Here is a 24,122-nt window from a genome sequence, read left to right as displayed (position 1 = left end):
AAAGCTCCTGCTAGCAGTACCGAGGCACAGCCTTTTCTGTAATGAATTTTATGTATTTACATTTAGCACTTTTATATGAAAAAGAATCAGACTTCATCCTTAACCTTACTTTTAATGTTGTCAATTGGTTTCTTTTTGACTCGTATAATATGATACCTTATCAGAGAGAAACTGTTGTTAAGAAATTGTTATATTTAGATATACACGTGTTTGCCTCTTCGTGTTTTTTAGGTAGATGATATTTTTTGGTCTTTGGATTGTTGTGATTTTAATCAATTGCTAGATTTTCTTTTTTGGATTTTTATCTGTATAACATGTAATGCTAAGCCATGCAAGTTACTTAATGCCCCAAATGGAACTTTCCAAAGAGGCCTACCTTCATGGGCCTCAGTGTGGCCTAGGAATAGCTTGTTTGACAACTTATGTTCCAGAAGTAGATGTTGAGATGTCACACTTGTATTTGGAAGAGACTTTGTTTTTACCATATGTATACACACATATATAAACAAAAGACTTCTCACAAAAAATAAAGTTTGATTGGGCTTATTATCTACCTAATTTTGGTCATACTGAATTCATTTTTTAAAATTGGGCTTTTTAATTCAGGGGGGAATCCTGTATTTTCATATGATTTGACTTCATGAAAGTTTTGGTTAATGTCAGAAACCAAATTGATTATTGTTCCTAAAGAGAAGAAAAATTTTAGGTTTAAAAGTTATGTGTAAATGTGTATGATTAATATTTTTATTGCTTTCTTGTATTTTAGCCATCACTGGTGCAAGCTATATTTAATGGAGATCCTGATGAAGTTCGGGCACTAATATTTAAGAAAGAAGATGTTAACTTTCAGGTAAAACAATTCACTGACACTGGCCTTTAAATCTATGTATAAAAACTGTTTCTTAGAGTTGTGATTCCATTAAAAAGACATAACACAGTTCTGTAACAGTTGTTTTAAATGAAGGCAGAAGAATCTTAACGTAATTGCCTCAAAAGAAAGGGGCTAGACATACATTCAGGATAAAGAATGTAACACATGAGAACTAGGAGCCAGTGAGGGTTCTTTATTTGCCAGCTTTTTACTTTTTCCACAGAAAAGCTGAAAAAATACCCTGAATATCCATATACCGTCCCTGTAGATTCAGCATTGATAACATTTTGCCACATTTGCTTTCCCTCTTATATTTACGCATACTGTATATACACACTCATGTGGTTTTTCTTTTTCTTTTTCCGAATCCCATTTGAAATAAGTTGTAAACATGAGACTTCACTGTTAAATACTTGTATGCATTTTAGATGAGGCTTCTTTTTTGTGGACTTTAAATAAAAGACATTTCTATTAAGTTTATAATATATCTAATTTAACTATGAGATCAAATTTGTTCTCTGTAAATAAGCATTGTAAGCATTATATACAGACTCATCTGTTTGAGTCTTTCAATAAAGAAAGACGTATTTAAAGTCTCCAAACTGAAAGGTACAGTGCATTTAATGTGCAGGACTGACATGAGACACATTTGGTATATGTATAATTTCCTCTGTGTTTGTCTAGTTGCCAATAGTTTCTTTAATTTACTAAATTGAGGCTAAAACTCTGTAATTTACTGTAATAAGATCAGATTTATTAATATGTGTTATTGACACTGGAAACACATTGACAATATATTTTTCATACATAAGTCAGTCCTCTGAATTATTGGGGTGAGGGGGTCATGAGTCAGAAAGTTGCTATAGGAACGCCAAAACAGATGACCTGAAATGATTGTTAATTCTACGAAAGCCTGCAAGTTCATCTCATCTTTTCTTTCACACTCTTTCACAGTTCTTCACAGTTCTACTGTGGTAATATTAAGTAGATAGAAAAAGTATTTATCTTTTTAAAGTTGGACTATCCAAATAAATTTGATCTTCAGTTAAAATGGTTCATTATTACATTAGGAAGTGATCAAAGAAATGCTATATTTTTTTTAACTTTTCTAAGTGAATTGACTTCAAGTTGATATTTATTGGATACATGCACCTAATTCATAATGTACATATTTTAAATGGAGTGCCTGGTTACTTTACATAATTGGTGTGTCCTAAAGAAATCTATTTTTCTTAGGACAGAAAATAATTTTAGTGGTATAGACCTATGAAAAGGAAGAAAATGGCTTTCTGTTCTGTTTAACTCTAGTCTTGGGTTTCTTTGCTTGTTTTCTTAATAGTGTTAATAGTGCTAACAAATCTTATCTTGGTGAGGAAGTTTGTTCTATATTGCTCTTTACCATGATTAATGTCTCCATCACTACAAAAAGTCTCATTGTAGCCAGCACTGTCTTTTGCTGTACTAATCAAATTATTTTAAATTAAAAAAAAATGACTCAATCATCTTGAGCATCAGTTTATTTTGGTGTGATATCCTTGGGAACTGTTGTTTATGTGTCACTAGCATGTGTCACTAGCATGTGACCCCCAAACATTTGTGATTTTTATCCTCTACTTATAGGTTCCTCCCTTAACTTACTTTTAACCATCATTTCTTAACATCTCCTCGCTTGGGCCCTTACTCTGAAACTTAGTATTTCAACTCAGCTGGCCCTTCTTGAGGGTGGGTGACTCTTCAGTGGTCTTCAGTGATTCATGGGTTTTTGACAAGGTTTTTTTTTTTTTTTTTATGACTACTGTCTTTTCTCATGTGACTTAGTAGTTGAGAGTATTGTCATATATTTTACAATTTGTTAAATCTGTGGCCATTTTTCTAATTCAAGATAGTAAATTTTTTCTTTTAAGAGGCAATGTATATATTTGGTAAAACAGTGTTTTGTCATATAAAATAACTCTTGATAGGTAATAAAAATATTTAAGCTTCATGTCAATATGACAGTAGTGTTTTTCAAAAGTTAATTTAAGTAACTGAGAATAATATCTTTTTGAAACTTATAGGTTTTGAAGTTATTTTTATAAATTTTTAGAGTGGATATGCAAATTCAGATTTCTTTCTATGCTGAATAAACATAATAAACATTGTATTATTTTAGATATATTATTTTAGTTTCTTCAGTCATGTCCTGAAGTTTTGGATACTGTGGACCACCAAATAACATCTTTTTTTTTTACTAATGCACCTAATTGATTTTTAACAAAACTCTTAATTTAAAATGCATTTATATTATTTGGTCTGAGAAAGAAGACTTGTTGTAGAAGCTATAGGTAAGATGATTTCGCTAGAAATACTAAAGGTGGACCACAAATAATTGAAGGCCTAACTAAATACAGGTTTATTGCTCATATAATTTAATCTAGAGCAAGGTGATTTTGGGGTTGGTTAAGACAGTAATTTCAGAGCTCTGGATGAGCTTTTCTATGAGACTTTTAGCTTTCTCCTCATAGTGGATAAGACTGCTGCATTATATGCTTACGAAAAACAACCAAAGAAAGTGGAAAGGGGACCTTTACTTTAAGTTTCCTTTTTTCTTTGTTTCCTTTTTTAATCAAGCAAAATCATCTTTTCCAAAATCCCCTCAAAACTCCCTCCTCAGGTTCCTTTGGTTACTAGCTTACTCTAAACCCTGATCTACCAACAAAGGTAGAATGGGGTTAACTTCCTGCTTAGATCAATCATTGTTTATTACCTGCTTTATTTCCTGGGGCAGGGATTGAGGCTTACCATCAGTGGTTGTCTGGCCATTTTTGGCCATTACATATATGCAGAAAATAAGCATTTTCATAAGAAGGCATAAAGTAGTTGTTTGGATAGGTAACCTGATAGAAGATTTTTGATTGCCTAGAAGCAGTTGAAATAGCAAACTTTTCAAAAAATTAAAGTCACTTGGACATGGAAGAAGCACTGTTAATTAAAAAGGCAAAAAAGTCAAAATTTATAAAGGCAGAGTAGTATTACATAGTATAAAAGAACAATTGGAATATAAGTTATTAGACCTAAGTACTCATATTTTCTTAACTTATTACCTGTATACACCAGTTGACCAAATCCATTTAAGTTCTTTGTGACTTACTTTTCTTTTGTAAATGTGTGGGGTTATAATAATGGACTTCATTGCTTTTTTTCCCACTCCAAATTTAAGGTGCTCTAAAAATTCTGAATGACCTTGAATGACCTGCTTTTGCCCAGAAGGTTTCATATTTCTAAGTATACATAGTCAAGGGTACCTGAGTGGTTCAGTTGGTTAACTGCCTTTAGTTCAGGTCATGATTCCAGGGTCCTGGGATCAAGCCCCACATCAGGCTCCCTATTCAGCAGGGCAGTCTACTTCTTCCCCTCCCCCTGCTCATGATCTCTCTCTCTCTTTCAAATTAATAAATAAAAATCTTTATAAATAAATAAAGTCAAAGTAATAATATTTATTTATTATTTATTATTAAATAAAATAATAATAATAATAATTATATATATCATTGCCCTAGGATTTACTAGGATTTAATGCCATGCTGTGGAGTCTAAATGATTTAGTCTGAAATACTAATAACACATTTCAGAGGAAAGGTCTGACTTTGAAAGAAAATTATTTTCTACACATAGAAATTTTCTTCTATCCAGAGTGGTAAAGATCGGTGTTAATTACAGAATTTTATTTCAGAGATAGTGATATGCCTAAGCGTTCTTATCTTACGTGATTCAGTTCATACAACAATCTCATAAAGTTGGTAGGTTAACATTTCCATTCCACCAGTAGTTAACAAAACTAAAACTCAGAAAAGTTGAACATCTCCAGGATCAGGATCTCCAGGATCAGTAAGTATAGCAGAACAGGAATTTGAATGTGTGTCAGACTTGATAGTGACTGGGGAAATAAAGTAAATTGGAGAAAGAGAAATATATTTTCTTTTGTTGAATAGTGCCATACAGCTGTAATGGTTCAAAAGTAGATTTTTTCCCCATAGAAGTTATGGCCATGTTCTATGGATTCCTACCTTTTAATTATAATATAAGCCTGATCCTAATTTTCATGATACCAAGGGCTATTAAATGCCAGCATTGTGAATCAATGAATACATAAGCCTCCCTGGTGCCAAATTTTTATTAGACAAAAGCGTTATTCAAAATAATATCAAACTAGGAGTAATCATAATCTAGCCAGTGCTGTTTTTAATGTTTAAATCAGAGGAAGGCTTAGATGGTAAGTGACCCTTTTTAAACACAAAGGAGTTGATCTAAAAGCTAGTCAATAAGTAGATCTCGCCTATATCTATCATATAACTTAATATTTTTGAAAATGCTGTCTTGTATATTTTACTCACTCCTGAATTTAGCTTTGTCATTCAAAATATTTGGGGATTGATTTGTCAAAATAGCCTTTCAAATTATTAACATCTTTTAAGCTTTCAAAAATACCTTTTGGGATCATTGAAATGATGTTGATTTTACTTTGTCAGATGAAGTGCTTAGCAAGTACACATACATACACACATATCGCAGAAGCAGATCATTAGTTTTCATTATTATTGTAATAATATTGTTGGCAGTTAACACAAAGTAGTGAACTCTCCGTTTACACAGATTGCCTGGAATTCCACACACCCCCACCCTTCACCATGTTCTCTAGTCTTTTCTAGAAATGAGCAAGGAGTGCTTTAATCTTCAGCCAGTCTTTCTTGTGGTCATATGTCACTTCTGGTGGCTGCCAGTAGACTAAGCTGTTGATGTTCCTAAGCACCTAACGTCTTTGCTCAAGGATTTGAGGTCATGCATATTCTCTGTTCTAAAGCTGTATAGATGTACACACTGTACACATGTACATGGTCTTCTGTAGCTACTCACAGTTGCTAGTATTGGAACCCATAACTCTCATCCCATCTCAAGTGTGCCCACCCAACTTCCAGCTGACTTCCACGGGACATGGAGTTAAAAGGAGGGAGTGAAGAGGAGAGAAGAACCAACTCCATTAACACCCAGGAGAGAATTTTCCAATAGTTTCTCCATGCCTAGAAGTGGTACCTCTCCTCTATTCTTGCCAGTGCCTCTAGATTCCAGCCTCAGATTTTTAAGTTTTCATGACCAGTGTTCAGTTTTCCCCAAAGATCTATAAATGAGTGTTTGTAATACTAAATGTCATGGTGACTAAATGGCTTTTGGGTGGTACTGAAACAAAGAAGGCATTGTCTAAATGAAACCAGCAGCTTTTGCAGCTAGAAACTGATGATGGCTTAGTTTTATATTCCAGTCATGTATTGCTTTTTATTTAGCATATACACATTTTGCATCTTTTATTTTTCATCCCCAGTATATTTGGAGAGTATATATTGGGAATGTGGTATATCAGTAGTCCTTGTTAGTAATAAGAGCTTCCTCATTTGTCTTGGTAGCCACATAGTTTTGCATTGTTTATAATGTAATTTATTTTAGCAGTCCCCCTTTTAGAGAGCATTTGGATCATTTTCAATTTTGCTAATTTGGAAAAAAATTGGGATCCAAGAAAACAAAAATTCTGCTTCAGTGGACATGCAAAAATTTTAGAATGTTTGTATTTATTTTGAATTATTAAACAAATTATCATCTTTCCAAATAGACTAAGTGTAGTCTAAGTTCTTTGGAGTAATTTTACTGGACATGTATATATAAATAGGTGTTGGGTAAACGATGATATTTTTAGTAAAGTATCTTTACTTGTAAACTCAGCAATAATGCTGATGATTTTTTTATACTTACTACATATGAACATAGTAATATAATTATATTAACATAGTATAGCAAAATGTCATAAATTCTGTCCTAAATTTTAGACAGAACTGAAGTTGCTAATTGATCTGTTGGGTCTTAGCTACTACCTCAGCTTTTTTTTTTTTTTTTTTTTAAAGTTTAAGTGAGGTATAATTGACATACAATAAATTGCATATATTAAAATTGTACTATTTCATAAGTTTTGTCATGTGCATATACCTATAAAACCATAACCTTAATCCAGGTAGTTCACATTTCCATCACTACCAAAAGATGCCTTTTGCCCCTAACCTCTGATCTGTTTGGTCACTGTAGGCTAATTTTGTGTTTTCTAGAAGTTTATATAAATGAAATTATACAATATATCCTCCTTTTGTCTAGCTTTTTTTTCATTCAGCATAATTATTTTGAATTTCATCCATGCTGTGGCACATATTAACAGTTTATTCTTTTCTGTGTAGTAGTATCTTTTCTGCTTATTGTTCCATTGTATATATGAATACAGTTTATCCACTGAGCTGTTGATAGACATTTGAGTTGCTTCCCTTTTTCATCTATTACAAATAAAGCTAGTATGAACCTTTCTGTGTAAGTCTTTATATGAACATAGTCTTTCCTTTCTCTTGGGTAAATATCTAGTTATAAGGTCAGTCCATATGGTAGGTTAACTTTTTAAGAAATTGCCAACTGTGTCCAAATTTGTTGTATCATTATACATTCCCACCAGCAAGATACGAAAAGCTGTTTTTCCACATTCTTACCAACGTTTGGTACAATCAGTCTTTTCTCATCTTAAAAATTCTAATAGAATGGATGCACTGTATCCATCCGACAGTGTATCTCATTGTAGTTTTAATTTGCACTGCAGTGATGACTAATGGTATTAAACATCTTTTCATGTACCTCTTGGCAATCTGTGTATTCTCATTGGTGAAATGTCTTTTCGAGTGTTTTTGCTAGTTTTTTTTTTTTTTCTTAATTGGATCGTTTTCTTGCTCTTGAGTTTTAAGAGTTCTTTATATGTTCTGGATACAGAGACTCATGCTGTGGCTGTGTTTTCATTCTCTTAAGAGTTTATTTGAAGAGCAGAAGTTTTAAATTTTGTGAAGCCCAGTTTATTCATTCTTTTATGAATCTTGGTTTTGGTGTTGTATCTATAAAGCTATCTATTTCAGTGTCATCTAGTTTTTCTGTTTTAAATTTCACATTTAGATCTATAATCTGTTTTGAGTTAATGTTTGTATATTATTTAGGGACGCCTGGTTGGCTCATTCAGTTATGTGTCTGCCTTTAGCTCAAGTCATGATCCCAGGGTCCTGGGATCGAGACCTGTGTTGGGCCTCCTGGTCAGCGGGGAGTTTGCTTTTCCTTCTGTCTGTATGTGCTGTCTCTTTTACTCTCCCAAATAAACAAATCTTCAAAAAAAAAAAATCTGTATTATGCACAATATATGCCAAAGTTCACTTTTTTAATATGTGGATATATACAGTTATTAAAATATTTGTTGAAAAGAGTCTTTTTTCACTGAATTGTCTTCATATCTTTATTAAAAGTGTGTTGTTAAGGCCAGTACCATACTGTTGTGATGGTATAGCTTTATAAGTCTTGATCACCAACTACTACCTTTTTCAGAATTGTTTTGGGTAGGTCATTTGTGTTTGTTTGTTTTCTTTTTTTTAAAGATTATTTATTTATTTATTTATTTATTTGACAGACACCACAAGTAGGCAGAGAAGCAGGCAGAGAAAGAGAGAGGAAGAAGCAGGCTCCTGGCTGAGCAGAGATCCCGATGTGGGGCTCGATCCCAGGACCCTGGGATCATGACCCGAGCCGAAAGGCAGAGGCTTTAACCCACTGAGCCACCCAGGCGCCCCTGTCATTTGTGTTTTTATATAAATTTTAGAATCAGCTTGTCAGTTTCTAGGAGCAGAATTGGATTATGTTGATTTGTAGGTCAGCTTGGCAAAAATTAACATCTTAACAGTGCTGAGTCTTCTGAACCATGAACAAGTTACAGCTCTCCTTCTATTTAGGTCATTTTTAATTTCTCTCAGCAAATTTTGAAATTTTGCCGAGGATGGCCTTTTATATATGGTGTTAAATTTATACTTTATACATTTAATAAATGTTACTTAATTTCAAAAAATGCTAAACCTGCTGTATAGAAGTGAGTTTTTCTTGAGTATTCTGTCCAGTGCTCCAGGAAATTTGAGTTTTTCACCCTAGCTTTGGAACAGGACACTTCCCAATATGCAACTCAAGCACTGTTCCTTCAAAATCCATGTATTTTCACTGGGGATAATATCACCTCCAACGTGGCAAAATTTATTTTTTTGCTGTGAGTATGTTTGTGTGAATGTTGAGAGAAAGATCAACCATATTGTTACAATGATTTATGGCCCTCCAAAGGGCCAAACTTTAGAGGTTAGGTACACAGTAGTAGTAAAATTTCATGGGGACAGTTAGGGAAGAAAAAGAAAAAGTCTCAAAAAACCTCCTGGGTCATGGTGATAAGGAGAAAAGAGTTGAGAAACATTGCTTTAATTACTTTGGATGCTTCTTTTCGCTAGACTAGGTAGTATTTTTATACACATGTGCTGTTTTGTACTTAGCTGAGTACCCAAGGGGATAATCTACAGACCTGTGGGATTTTCTAGCAGTACCAACTTCTCTCTCTGTTAACTCTGTTCTGAGAATTCTCACCCCTTTCTCCCCAGACTGTCAGCTCTGTCTCTTTAACTCAGGCAAATATGCCTATTAAAACATACGTAGCTGTGTAAAAGCCATTAAAAATAATTTTTTTGATTAAAACGACTGACATTCCGCTGGATGTTTTCAGATTTATACTTTACATATTTTCTGAAATGAAGTTTTCTGTTATAGTCCAGTAGTATTTTTGAAATAGGCATTAGTTTTCTGAACAATAGTATTATATTTGATAATTAAATTGCCCATCATAGATGGCAATACCTCCTCTTACTCTAACAGGAGTTGGTATTGATACATAATTTGGGGGTGTCTGTCTGGCTCAGTCAGTAGAGCATGCATGTCTTGATCTCAGAGTCCTGAGGTCAAGCTCCACTTTGGTCATGGAGCCTACTTTAAAGAAATATTAAAAGATATGTAGTTTTGGTGTTTTATTTTTTTATTTTGAAAAGCAAGTAAACCTTAGCATAAGGGTATCTGATCACATTAAATTTGTAAAAGAGAGTAAATTCCTTGTTTAGAATAGGTATCTTTGTTGATTTGTCTTTTTAATATTACTGCTGATAGAGCAATGTCTAGATTACAACATGAATTAATACTACATTCTAAACTTGCTAAATAGAATTTGCCTCAGGGCAAGAACCATGCCTTCCATTTTGTAGAATAGTTAGTACTAGAAAGGGGTCTTAGAAATCAAGTAATTAAATCATCTCTGTTGAGGGTGAGGCAAAACTGAAGCCCTTGGAGTTTGTTTGATTTGGTCATTTATATTTAGAAGAGATAGAGGATAAGAGCCCATTTTCTTAATGTCCAGTTTGTTTTTTGTCCATGTGTCTCCTGTAGTTTGTCACTCCTCAGTTCTGCCTTGTGGTTTATTACAAGTACAAGAAATTTCTTAGCTTTTTTCTTGCAGCTCTAAGTAAATAAGCCCTTAGTAAATACTTGCTAGCTCAATTTGGTGTAACTTGGTAAGTTCATTCCTTGGCAAATTAGTCCTGGTTACTTTGCTGGGGACTAGGAAGACAAGTCCAGTCATACATACTTTCCCCCCCTACTCTTACGTGCTCTTTCCTGATTCATGATATCAGTTTTGCCCTCATTGTCTCCAGCTACCTTTGCCTCATCTTCAGTTTCTTTAGGTTGCCCTTGACAGTAGTCAGAATTCCCAAGATGGCCCATAGGAATCTCACGATCCCCCCACCCCATGTACATCTCCTATATAATCTTCTATACCAAAAATAAATGAACCTCAAGGTAGATTCTTCCTTAGGTCTTCTGGTGAGAACACTGAGCAGAGGAGAGAGATCCTGAGTAGAGGACTCAGCCACACTATGCCTGGACTTCTGCCCTGCAGAACTATGCATTAATAAATGAGTGCAATTGTGAGCTGCTAAGTTTGTGGTAATTTGTTATGCAACAATAGAGAACCAACAGAAGACTGTAATATCCCTTTTCTGGAACACCTTTCTTGGTCCTCCAGGTGCTATTATGGCAGCCTAATAGATGTCTGCAGCTCTCGAGATGTTTGTAGCACTCATACTAGTTAACCTGTTTCCTGTTTAGCACCTTTAACTTTCAGTGTATTAGGGACCTGGTTTGAATTATTCCCTGTGTTTAAACCCAGTCTGCAGTAAATAGTAGCCATTTAAAAAGTGTTAGAAGTGAATGAATAAAAATAAGACATAGATCTGGACTTTAATCCAAATTTTTAATCTAAAAGGTGTTTGGCTATGTCGTATGTGGGTATTCTTGTTTTTGTTTGTGTGTGGGATGTACCAGCGAGTTTCCCCAACAGACTAGAAAACAACTTTACTGTTAATATTAACATTTAAATCATTATCAGTAATTAAAGTAAAGTTTGTAGGATTGCTGAATACATAGCACAAAGAAACACAGGAAAAATGGAAACTTCACAGGTGAAGAGGGCATGCTGGGAGTTGCCATTCATTAAGAACTGCCTATAAGCCAAGTGTATATAGTTTTTGATAAAGTGGGGTTCACTTTTCATACTGCCAGAATGGTGGCACATATAAATTATAAGCAAGTCTAAATAGCTGATACATTGATAAACTAAAGCACTTGTATGTAAACTATGTATATGTAAACTGTGTAAACTATGTATATGTAAACTATGTTATGTAACTGTATGTATGTATGTAAACTAAAGCACTTGTAAAATAGCCAGTCAGATTTGGGAAAGAAAACTTCTTGTCCCATCCCACCCCAAATCATGTATTCACAAAAAAATATATTTTATTTGAATTACATAATTATAAATTATCTAGTATAAAAATGAGTGATTTAGTAATTGATTAATTAGTAAATGAATGTTTTCGATAAAATTACATTGACAAAACCTTGAGATACATTTTCTCCAGTCTTAGAATTGTTGAGTAAAACATGTCAGTTACATAAATATTTTCTTATTTTGAAGATTTTAGTTTTTTACTTGACAGAGAAAGAGCACAGCAGAGGGAAAGGGAAAAGCAGACTCCCTGCTGAGCAGGTCTTAATCCCAGGACCTCATGACCCGTGCCAAAGGCAGATGCTTAACTGACTGAGCCCCCCAGCAGCCCAGTTACACAAATATTTTAAACTGATGTGACTTTTTCATTTTCATTTTGAACATTAGTTCAGGAGAATAAAACTTGCCAAACGAACAAGGGAGTCTACTGTTGTTGTTCTTAAGCTGAAATACTATGTCAGAGCCTGTGTCTTCTGCCAGTTTTTTAAAATATGCTTTTCCTTTTAGTTCAGCTGTATTTTAATTGATGTTTTAGAAGAATGGTTTAGAAGAATGTTTTAGAACACTCATGTCCAGTTTTTCTCCTTCTTTCTTTAATCTTTTTAAAAATTGTGAAATATAACACACTCAAAATATGTAAAACAAATGTAGACTATTATGAGTTATTTAAATGTAACTTCTTCCCAGATCAAGAAACAGAACATTACTGTTGCCAACAAAAGTGCCCTTGGTGCCCACCTTATGATCAGAACCGTCTATTCCCACCCTGCAATGTGGCCATTAATCTGACTTTTATAATAGTGCCTCTCTCTCCATTTTCTTTTGTAACTTTGCAACCTAATTATATTCCTCTCTAACCAGTACAATTTAATTCTGTGTGTTTTTAACTAAATAATCTTACAACATGTATTCTTTCATGTCTGGGTTCTTCTGCACGACACTATCTTATTTCAGAAATTTACCTGTGTTATGTGTATCTAAAATTATTCATAATCCATTAAATGCATGCACCACAGTTTATGCATAATCTGCTATTGATGGATAGTTGGGTTGTTTCCAGTTTTTGCCTATTATGAACAGTGCAGCTATTCATGAGCATGCCTCTGTTGCACATGAGCATTTCTCTAGGATATATACCTCAGCGTAGAATTTCTGGCATATAGGCTATACAGATTAATAGAGAATACCATATTATTAAACAATTTATACTCCCAGGAAAACTATGAGATTTCTTATTGCTCCACATTTTTGGATACATTCTTGGTTTTTGGTTTTTGGTTTTTGTCAGACTTCTTTATTTAGCCTATTTATTATGTAGTATCTCATTATCTATAAAGTTTGAATTTTTTTGATGACAGCGTCAAGTACTATATGCTTGTTAGACATTCACATAGCTTATTTTATAAAGTTTAATCTCTTGCCCATTTTTCTTTCGAATTTTCTCTTACTAATTTACAGTTTTTTATATATCCTAGATCTGACCTCTTGAGAGCTGTGTGTGTTGTAGGTGTCTTCTCCCATTCCAACTTGACTTTTCACCCTTTCTTGTGACATTGAACATGGGGTCTTAATGTAGTCAAATTTTTCAGTATTTTCCTTCAAGGTTAAAACTTTTGAGCTTTTGATATCTTAAGAAGACTTTCCCTAACCTGAGTCATAAAGATAATATCCTATATTTGTTTCTGAGAGCTTTATCATTTTACTCTTTACATTCATCTTTACAATATAATTGCAGCTAAATTAGACCTATAATGGGAGGTAGTGTTTTTTGGTTTTTGTTTTTTCCCTTTCCCAAATGGGTGCTAAGTTGTTCCAACACAGTGTAATTACTCGTATTTTGTTGAGTTGTTCTCTGTCAGGTATATGATTTGCAAATGTTTTCTTCCAGTTTATATCTTGCTGTTTTATCTTCCTCATGTGTTTTCCTCAAAGCAAGAGTTTTTCATTTTATGAAGTTTAATTTATCAACTTTGTGAATTGTTCTTTTGGTGTCCCATGCAAGAACTCCTTGCCCAACCTACACATTTTCTCATATCTTTTCCTCTAGACATTTAAAAACCTTTGATTTGGCCATTAGATCTGTGATCCTTTTTGAGTTAATTTTTGTATTCAGTGTTAAGTATAGATTGGCGTTCGTTTTTTGGCATGTGGATATCTGGGACCATTTGTTGGAAAGGTAATATCTCCTTTTAATTGCTTTTGTACTTTTGTTAAAAATCAATTGATCAAATTTGCATGCGTTTATTTCTGGATTCTTTATTCTAGATATATCTTTTTTTTTTTTTTCTTCTTCTTATATTGCACTGCCTTGATTACTGAACCTTTATAGTAATTCTTGAAATTACACTGTGGGAGATCCCCAACTATATTCTCTCCACACAGAATTATTCTGGCTGTTCTAATATCTCTACCTTTACATGTAAATTTTAGATCCTTAATATATACAAGGAATCCTGCTGTGATTTTGATTCCAGGGATTACTTTGAATCTATAAATCAAATTGACATTTTAGCAATAATGAGTCTTTAGTTCATAAACATCTTATTCCTACTTGTGTAGGTTTTCTTTAATTTCTTCATGAGTGTCTTACAGTTTTCAGCATACAAATCCTGCATTTTTTTTTAGGTTTATACCCAAGCATTTTTCTGATGTTGTTTTCACTATGTCTCTTCCATTCTTTTGTATTGTAAATGTACAGTCTTTAAAATTTTTATTTCCAATTAATTGCTAGTATGTGGAAATACAGTTGGTTTTTTTGTATGTTGACCTTGCATCCAGCAACTTTTCTAAACTCATTCTTGGATTTGTTTTTAAAATAGATTTTCTCAGTAAACAATAATGCCATCTATGAGTAGAGACTGTTTTATGTTTTTTTTCCCAATCTATATGTCTTTTGTTTCTTTTTCTTTTTATTGACTAGGACTACCAGTCTGAGAATGAATAGAAGTGACAAAAATAGACATCCTTGCTTTGTGTCTGATCTAAGAAATCTTTCACCATTAAATAGGATATTGTCTGTAACTTTTATAAATACCCTTGATCATGTTAAAGGTGTTACCTTCTAAATTCCTTGTCTGCTGAGAGGTTCCCGCCCCCATCATGAAACTGTTGTTTTGTTAAATGTACTGATGATGTGGTTTTTTATTTAGTCCATTAATATGTTTAATTACATTAGTTGATTCTAGAGTTGTGATCTCAGAATAAACCCCACTTGATTGTGATACATTATTCATTTATTGTTGGATCCAATTTGCTAATATTTAGTTAAGGATATTTATTGTCTTTGTTGATGAACAATACTGTCTGTAGTTTTCTTGTAATGTCTATGCCTGGTTTTAATATTAGAATGAAACATTTTGGCCTCATAAAGTTGGATGTGTTCTCTCTTCTGCTTTCTAGATGTGCAGTTTGGTGTTAATTTTTAAATATTTGATAGAATTGGCCATTGAAACTCTCTGGGTCTGGAATTTTCTTTCGTAGAATGTTTTACCTATGAGTTTAATTTCGTTAAAAGCTGTAGGACTACTGGGGTTACTTTCCTCCCCCTCCCACACCCTTGAGTAACATTTATGTCTTTGAAGGACTGGTCTTTTCATTCAAATTGTAGAATTTATATACCTAATGTTGTTCATAATATTCCCTTAATCTTTTTAATGTCTTCAAGGTTTTTACCAATAATTCCCTCTTTCATTCCTGATACTGGTTCTTTTTTCTTTTGTTATTTTGGTTAGAGGATTATCAGTTTTATTGTCTTTTTCCCAAGAACTAGCTTTGGGATTCATTAATTTTTTGTAGTTTTTCTGTTTTCACCTTTGTTGATTTCTGTCCCTTATTCTTTCTATCTTTCTGCTTGTCGTATGGTTATTTTATTCTTTTTCTGGTTTCTTAAATGAAACCTTAAGTTATTAATTTGAGAATTTCTTTTGTGACAGAAACATTTAATAGGTAAATTACCCTTTAAATACTGCTTATAACTTCATCCTCAAAATTTTGACATACTGTATTTTAATTTTCATTCAGTAAAATTCAGAATATTTTCTGATGTCTTGTGAGTTTTCCTCTTTACATGGATTATTTAGAATTAGTTTTCTTTTTTCCTTACTAGTAGAGTATCAACATTGATTTCCATATACTTAGGGATTTCCCAAGTATCTTACTGTTACTGATTTCTAGTTCAATTCTTTTATGTCCAGAGAATATACTTAGATGTTTTCAGTTTATTTTAGTATGTTAAGGTATAGGTTTGGGGCTCAGAATTTGGTCTGTCTTGTTGAATATTTCAAGTGCAGTTGAAAATAAAATGTATTATTTTGTTGTTAGGTGGAGTGTTCTTTACATATCACTCAGGCCTTAGTTGGTAGTACTGTCCAGGTTATCTGTATCTTTGATGCATTTATGTATTTACTTGGTTCTGTTGGTTATTAGGAGAGATATGTGAGATTTCTTATAATTGTAATTATCTGCTTCTCCCATCATTTTTTTTCTTTTCTTTTTTAAATTTCTTTTCAGCATAACAGTATTCATTGATTTTTGCACCACACCCAGTGCTCCATGCAATCCATGCCCTCTCTATTACCCACCACCTGGTTCCCCCAGCCTCCCACCCCCTGCCTGTTCAAAACCCTCAGATTGTTTTTCAGAGTCCATAGTCTCTCATGGTTCACCTCCCCTTCCAATTTCCCTCAACTCCCTTCTCCTCCATCTCCCCTTGTTCTCCATGTTATTTGTTATGCTCCACAAATAAGTGAAACCATATGATGATTGACTCTCTCTGCTTGATTTATTTCACTCAGCATAATCTCTTCCAGTCCCGTCCATGTTGCTACAAAAGTTGGGTATTCATCCTTTCTGATGGAGGCATAATACTCCATAGTGTCTATGGACCACATCTTCCTTACCCATTCGTCCATTGAAGGGCATCTTGTTTCTTTCCACAGTTTGGCAACCGTAGCCATTGCTGCTATAAACATTGGGGTACAGATGGCCCTTCTTTTCACTACATCTGTATCTTTGGGGTAAATACCCAGTAGTGCAATTGCAGGGTCATAGGGAAGCTCTATTTTTAATTTCTTGAGGAATCTCCACACTGTTTTCCAAAGTGGCTGCACCAATTTGCATTCCCACCAACAGTGTAAGAGGGTTCCCCTTTCTCCACATCCCCTCCAACACATGTTGTTTCCTGTCTTGCTAATTTTGGCCATTCTAACTGGTGTAAGGTGGTATCTCAATGTGGTTTTAATTTGAATTTCCCTGATGGCTAGTGATGATGAACATTTTTTCATGTGTCTGATAGCCATTTGTATGTCTTCATTGGAGAAGTGTCTGTTCATATCTTCTGCCCATTTTTTTATATGATTGTCTGTTTTGTGTGTGTTGAGTTTGAGGAGTTCTTTATAGATCCTGGATATCAACCTTTTGTCTGTACTGTCATTTGCAAATATCTTCTCCCATTCCATGGGTTGCCTCTTTGTTTTGTTGACTGTTTCCTTTGCTGTGCAGAAGCCTTTGATCTTGATGAAGTCCCAAAAATTCATTTTCGCTTTTGTTTCCTTTGCCTTGGGAGACATATCTTGAAAGAAGTTGCTGTGACTGATATCGAAGAGGTTACTGCCTATGTTCTCCTCTAGGATTCTGATGGATTCTTATCTCACATTGAGGTCTTTTATCCATTTTGAGTTTATCTTTGTGTACTCTCCCATCATTTTTACCAGTTTTTGCTTGCATATATTTTGAAACTCTGTTATTAGTTGTATATTATGTTAAGATTGTGATGTCTTTTAGATAAATTAATCCTTTACCATGTCCTTCTTTATCTCTGGTAATTTTTTTTTTTTATTCTGCATTCTAAGTGATGTTATTGATGTAGCCCCGTTAGCTGTCTTTACTGTTTAATGGTGTATCTCTTAACATCTTACTAACGTTAAGCGAATCTGTGTCATTACATTTAATATGATTTCTTATAAGTACTGTATAATTAGGTATTGTTTTTTCATCCAAAATGACAATCTGTATCTTTTAATTGGTATGTTTAGATCTTTGCATTTAATGTATGTGTTGTTTCGACTGGATTTAGGTCTCCTGTTTTTATTTGTGCCTTCTAAGTTTTGTTCCTGTTCCCTCTTTCCTTCCTTTTGGATTATTTGGATTTACTTAGGACTATTTTTATGTTCTTCACTGGCATTTTGACCATATCTGTGTTTATTTTTCTTAGTAGTTGATCTAGGGATTATAATATATTTATCTTTTCACAGTCTACATAGAATTAATATTTAACCTCTTCAGGTTTTTTTGTTTTTTTTTTTTTAAGATTTTATTTATTTGAAAGAGAGAGCATGAGATGGGGGAATGTCAGAGGGAGAAGCAGACTTCTCACTGAGCAGGGAGCCCAACCTCTGGGACCCAGTCTTGGGACTCAAAGATCATGACCTGAGCTGAAGGCAATCACCTAACCAACTGACCCAGGCGTCCCCACTTCAAGTATTTTTCATTTCATTTTGTTTATATTTTATTAAAATATAATGTATTATTGGTTTCAGAGGTACAGGTCTATGATTCATCAGTCTTATACCCAGTGCTCATTATGTCATGTGCCCTTCTTAGTGTCTATCACCCATTTTCCCCATCTCTTCACCCTCCTCTGCTCTCGCAGAGCTCAGTTTGTTTCCCAAGATTAAGTGTCTCTTATTTTGTCCCCCTCTCTGGTTTCATTTGTTTCATTTTTTCTGCTCTTCCCCTATGATCCTGTTTTCTTTCTTAAATTCTGCGTACCAGTGAGATCATGTGATAATTGTCTTTCTCTGATTAACTTATTTTATTTAGCATAATACCTTCTTGTTCTAGCTGCATTGGTACAAATAGTTTTTTGATGGGTGCATAATATTCCTGTGTGTGTGTGTGTGTGTGTGTGTGTATGTGTATACACACCACATCATCTTTATCCATTCGTCTGTCAGTGAACATCTGGGTTCTTTAAATAGTTGGGCTGTTGTGGACATTGCTGCTATAAACATTGGGGTGCAGGTGCCCCTTCAGGTCACTGCATTTGTGTCTTTGGGGCAAAAACCATAGTACAGTTGTTGGGTCGTAAGGTAGCTCTGTTTTCAACTTTTTGAGGAACCTCCATACTGTTTTCCGTGGCTGTATCAGCTTGCATTCCCACCAGCAGTGTAGGGGAGGGCTCCCCTTTCTCTGTATCCTTGCCAGCACCTGTCGTTTCCTGACTTGTTCATTTTAGCCATTCTGACTGGTGTGAGGTGGTATCTCACTGAGGTTTTGATTTGTATTTCCCTGATGCTGAGTAAGGATGAAAAATGGAACATTTTTCCATTCTTTTGTGTCTTCCTCAATTTCTTTCATGAGTGTCCTCTAGTTTTCTGAGTACCAAACATTTAAGAAGAATTAATACCTGTTCTTCTGAAGCTGTTTCAAAAAAACAGAAATGGAAGGAAAACTTCAAATCTTTCTATAGGCCAACATTATCTTGATCCCCAAACCAGGCAAACATGCCACTGTAAAGGAGAATTACAAACCAATATCCCTGTATCCACAAATCGATCAATGTGATACACTACATAATTAGAAGAAAAAACAAGAACCATTTAATCCTCTCAATAGATGCAGAAAAAGCATTTGACCAAATACATATAGCATCCTTTCTTGATTAAAACTCTTCACAGTGTAGAGAAAAAGGGAACCTACCTCAATATCATAAAAGCCATCTATGAAAAACCCACAGCAAATATCATTCTGAGTGGGAAAAAACCAGAAATTTTTTCCCCTAAGGTCAGGAACATGGCAGGGCTGTCCACTATCACCACTGTCGTTCAACATAGTCCTAGAAGTCTTAGTCCCAGCAATCAGAAAACAAAAAGAAATAAATAGCATGTAAATCGGCAAAGAAGTTAAACTCTCACTCTTTGCATGATACTGTATGTGGAAAAGCTAAAAGACTTTACCCCAAAATTGCTAGAACTTATAAAGGAATTCAGCAAATGGCAGGATAAAAAAATCAGTACACAGAAATCTGTTGCATTTCTATACACTAACAATGAGACAGAAGAAAGAGAAATTAAGGATTTACATATACTTAGGAATAAACCTAACCAAAGATGCACAAGGATTGTACCACTTCAAGTTTTAAAAACCAAAAGTTCCTACTCTCCCCACTTTATATTAGAGTTGCCATGTAATATATGTAATACATTGAATTCTTTCCCAGAAAACATTAAAATTTTTGCTTTCAGTCAGCTGTGTTTCCTTCATACTTAAAGATCTATGTTTCTCTCTGGTATCATTTCCCTTCAGCTTGAAGAACTTCCTTTAGCATTTCTTTTTAGACCAAGACCAAGATTGCTTGAAATGAATTTTCTTTAGTTTTCCTTCATTTGAGAGTGTTCTTAGCTTTCCTTCATTTCTTTTTTTTTTTTTTTTTTAAGATTTTATTTATTTATTTGACAGACAGAGATCACAAGTAGGCAGAGAGGCAGGCAGAGAGAGGAGAAAGCAGGCTCCCTGCAGAGCAGAAAGCCCGATGCGGGGCTCGATCCCAGGACCCTGGGATCATGACCTGAGCTGAGGGCAGAGGCTTAACCCACTGAGCCACCCAAGCGCCCCAGCTTTCCTTCATTTCTAAAGGATGTTTTCAAGTGATGCAGAATTCTTGTTTGACAGGGGGTTTGTTTTTGTTTTTGTTTTGGAGTCTTCTGGCCTCCATGGTTTCTGGTGAGAAATACATAGTCCTTAAAATCTTTCTTTTACAAGTAAATAGTTTTTAAAGCAGCCTAAGAAAAATGATTTTTGTCTTTATTTGGGTTTTAACAATTTGATTGTGTGTCTTGGCATGATCTTTGTGTTTATCCTACTTGTGATTCACTAAACTTCTTGAACCGGTAAATTTATGTCTTTTACCAAATTTGGGAAATTTCCAGCCATTATTTCTTCAAAACATTTTTTTCTGCAACCCTTTCTTTTTTCCTTCTGGGACTCCGTTGACACAAATTTGAAGACCTTTGATGTTGTCCTAGTTGGTACTGTATTAAATACAAATTTTCATACTGAGGATCTCCAGAACAAAAGCATAATTTTTTTAAAAGGTATTGAAAACTCTGTTTGATAGGTAACTAAGGGGGACAAAACATGCTTTTAATTTAGCTGCTAAATAAAAAGCAGCATATAAATCACTTAATATGTAAAATTATAAGAAATCCCCATTCAGACTTGATTTTGAAACATTTTTATTATTTAGTAAGATCGACCATTTTGTTTCTTGTCCCCCCAAAAAAGGTTTGTCTGTGTTGAATATTTACATTGATTTTACTGGTATCGATCAACCGCAGATAGCCATGTTTGCATATGCCCACTGTATTGGAGTTTGTGCATAGAGTTTTAGAATTGAAATAGATCTTTCTAGTAAATCTAGTGATTTACCTGGTATATTTCAAGTTCAAGAGTTTTTTTTTTTTTTTCCTTTTTTTATTATTTTTTTTTGTTTTTTTTTAATTTATTTTTTATTTTCAGCATAACAGTATTCATTATTTTTCACCACACCCAGTGCTCCATGCAATTCGTGCCCTTTATAATACCCACCACTTAGTACCCCAACCTCCCACCCCCCACCCCTTCAAAACCCTCAGATTGTTTTTCAGAGTCCATAGTCTCTCATGGTTCACCTCCCCTTCCAATTTCCCCCAACTCCCTTCTCCTCTCTAACTCCCCATGTCCTCCATGCTATTTGTTATGCTCCACAAATAAGTGAAACCATATGATAATTGACTCTCTCTGCTAAGTTCAAGAGTTTTTGTGTGTTTTTTTTTTTTTCCTTGATAGTAGCTGTATAATCTGATACTGATTTTTCAGGTCTACTCTAAGTTAAAGGCTATAAAATACGTAATTTTCTAATAGTGCATATTCAGATTACCTTTATTAACTTGGGATATATGCTTAATTTAAAGGTCAAATATCATAGCTATGGGTAGTATATGTGCATGTATTTGTGACAATCTAGATTTCTTTTTTTCAAGTTATTGCTGTTTAAAATATTACCTTGTGCTGCAGATTAATACTGAAAATTGAGTGGGGCATCTTTGGGTAGCCTTGTCTTTGTTTATAAATGGAGTGAACTATCCTGTTACTTCAAGGCACTGATTTAGTTTCAAAAAAAAAAAAAAAAAGCTTGATCAAGAAGTGTGAGTAGTGAAATTGATTTGTTAGATTTGTTAGATGTATCTTCCTTGTTTACTAGCCATAAAGTGAAACTGTTAATAATTGGTTTAAATGTATAAATCTTTCAGTTACTTATATAGTCTTGTAGACAAGATTGTGATATTTTAATGCTCAAATGATTTGTCTTATAATAGGTTCACCTTTTTTCTGTGATTCTTTCCTAAGAAATGAAAATCTCTCACTCTTCTTCCTAGACTTTGTACTTTTTAAGTGTCGCCTACTTGTAACTAACAACAATAGAGAGCTATAAAAAATAACATTTGTGGAAAAATTTTCTAGAGTGGGACCATACTTCTACAGTTATAGAAGGGTGAGGAAACCCTTGTTACTGGTATGATTTTTAAAAATCTATTCTTTTCCAGAATCCTAACATATGCCTGGATATTTAGAGGTAAACATGTGGACATCAAGAATGACTGCTACATCACTGTTGCTATTAACTTATTTAAACTGTAAGGAAATGAAGAGGTCCTCAGGGACCTTGATCTAGGTTAGGCAAATTAGACTCTTCTCTCATTTGTAAAATGAGGTAATTGTACTTGATTTCTAAGGCAATTTCTGTCCCTAATGTGTTACTTTGACAATTCTGTAAACTATTATATTTGCTTTATGAATTATATCACTTAAGCCTGGGTTATTTCATATTAATTTTGGATGGAAGCAGATTTTAGCTTAGAATCAGCTAAATGATCCTTTTTTCTTCTGTCACCTTTTTCATGTCAGTGGATAGTACACATTGATCAGAATATTTTCTCTGGGTATCCTTCTTATTCTGATATTTCCCTGTTACCACATCAGAGGCAGTATAAAAAATCACAAAGTGGAAGAAACTTTGGCTACTTAGTGTCCATTTATTCTCCAAATTCCTCTAATGCACAGTACTCCCATTTTGTTTGGGCATTTTATCCCCCATCTCACTGGAAAAGGACCCCTTTCCCACCTCCGGTGGTGTCATAATCAAGTGGCTGATTTAGGCATAGCAGATGACACAAGACTTGCCACTGAGAAGTGAAAGGAAGTATGTGAATGCCTTCTGGGCAGTTTCCTCACTGATTAAAAATAGACACAAGGGTGGGGGGTTGCTGGGTAGCTCAGTCAGTTAAGCATCTGCCTTTGGCTCAGGTCATGATCTCAGGGTTCTGGGATCCAGTCCCTGCATGCTGCATGGGCTACCTGCTCAGCGGTTAGTGTGCTTTCCTCTCCCTGCCCTGCTTGTGCTTTCTCTCTCTCTCGCCCTCTCTCTCTCTGCCTCCCTCACTCAAATAAATAAAATCTTTAAAAAAGTAAAAAGATAAAAATAGACACAAAGGAGACTTCTGGTTTCTAGTTCCACATGTAAGAAACTTGGAAGTCACCAGTCTGGCCCAGTAGGTACAAATCTGAACAGACTGAAAAATTAACAGTTTTTCCTGGGTCCGTAAGGGAGAGGACCCAAGGGCAAACCACTGCTCCCAAGATTGGAAAGTCACAAATGAATGGAGAAAGCTGAGGCTTGAAGACTCAAGAGTGACTCATGAGCAGAAACTGCTTAGGAATCAGTGCTGGGGAAGGAAAAACTGAACTTTAGTTGACAAAATTGTTAAGAGGTTCAGTATGGATAACTCAAGAGTTAAAAACACTAGAGGACCCAGTCACAGGCTCCCAGAATATTACAAGGTTTACTCCCGGAGCTGGACTGGGTTCTCACAGTAAATATTGGAGAAGACCCCTCATGGTTCTAGCAGGGGTGGAGGGAAAGGGAACCATTTTGAAGTACGTCATAGTATCCTCCTCTTCTTAACAAGGCCTGCCCTCAAGGGAAACTAGTTTACCAGGGCCTAACTGACCCAAGGGAAGACAGATACCCAATTCCAGCTCCCTCTAGTCATTTTTTCCCACCTGGAGGCAGGAGAGGGTAAACTGGGAAACACTTGTGAAGTTCACAGACCAGGGGCATAGGCTCACTAAAAGACAGACCTAATCAAGAAGCACTGCCTCTCCCCCACACTTCACAACACATTAATTACTAAAGGACCTATTTACTTACAGTGCTTACTTTTATCCAATACATCATATCTAGTTATCAAGAAAAAACTGTGAGATATACCAGAAGGCAAAAGCACAATTTGAGAAGAGATGGAAATCCTAAGAACTAAAAGGAAATACTAGGGATTAAAAAAACACTGTAAAAGATTTTTAAAAATGCTTTTGATAAACTTCTTAATAGGCTGGACATAGCTAAGAAAAATCTCTGAGCTAGAGGATATAGCATTAGAATCCTCATTAAACTGAAAAAGCAAAGAGAAC

General features: G+C 34.6%; 1 protein-coding gene across 14 annotated transcripts in view; it reads left to right on the top strand.

Moving 5' to 3' along the window:
* ANKRD28 (ankyrin repeat domain 28) overlaps positions 1-24,122 on the top strand; it is a 199,729-nt gene that overhangs the window by 81,321 nt on the left and 94,286 nt on the right. For all 14 annotated transcript variants that reach the window (XM_082684430.1, XM_082684421.1, XM_082684432.1 and 11 more), the window contains one exon: positions 767-850. In XM_082684430.1, coding sequence (XP_082540556.1) covers positions 767-850 — 84 coding nt within the window. The remainder of the gene's footprint in view (positions 1-766; positions 851-24,122) is intronic.

This window comes from Mustela nivalis (genome assembly GCF_964662115.1).
Source record: "Mustela nivalis genome assembly, chromosome: 1".
Lineage (NCBI taxonomy): Eukaryota > Metazoa > Chordata > Mammalia > Carnivora > Mustelidae > Mustela > Mustela nivalis.
This window is presented reverse-complemented; position numbering and strand designations above follow the sequence as displayed.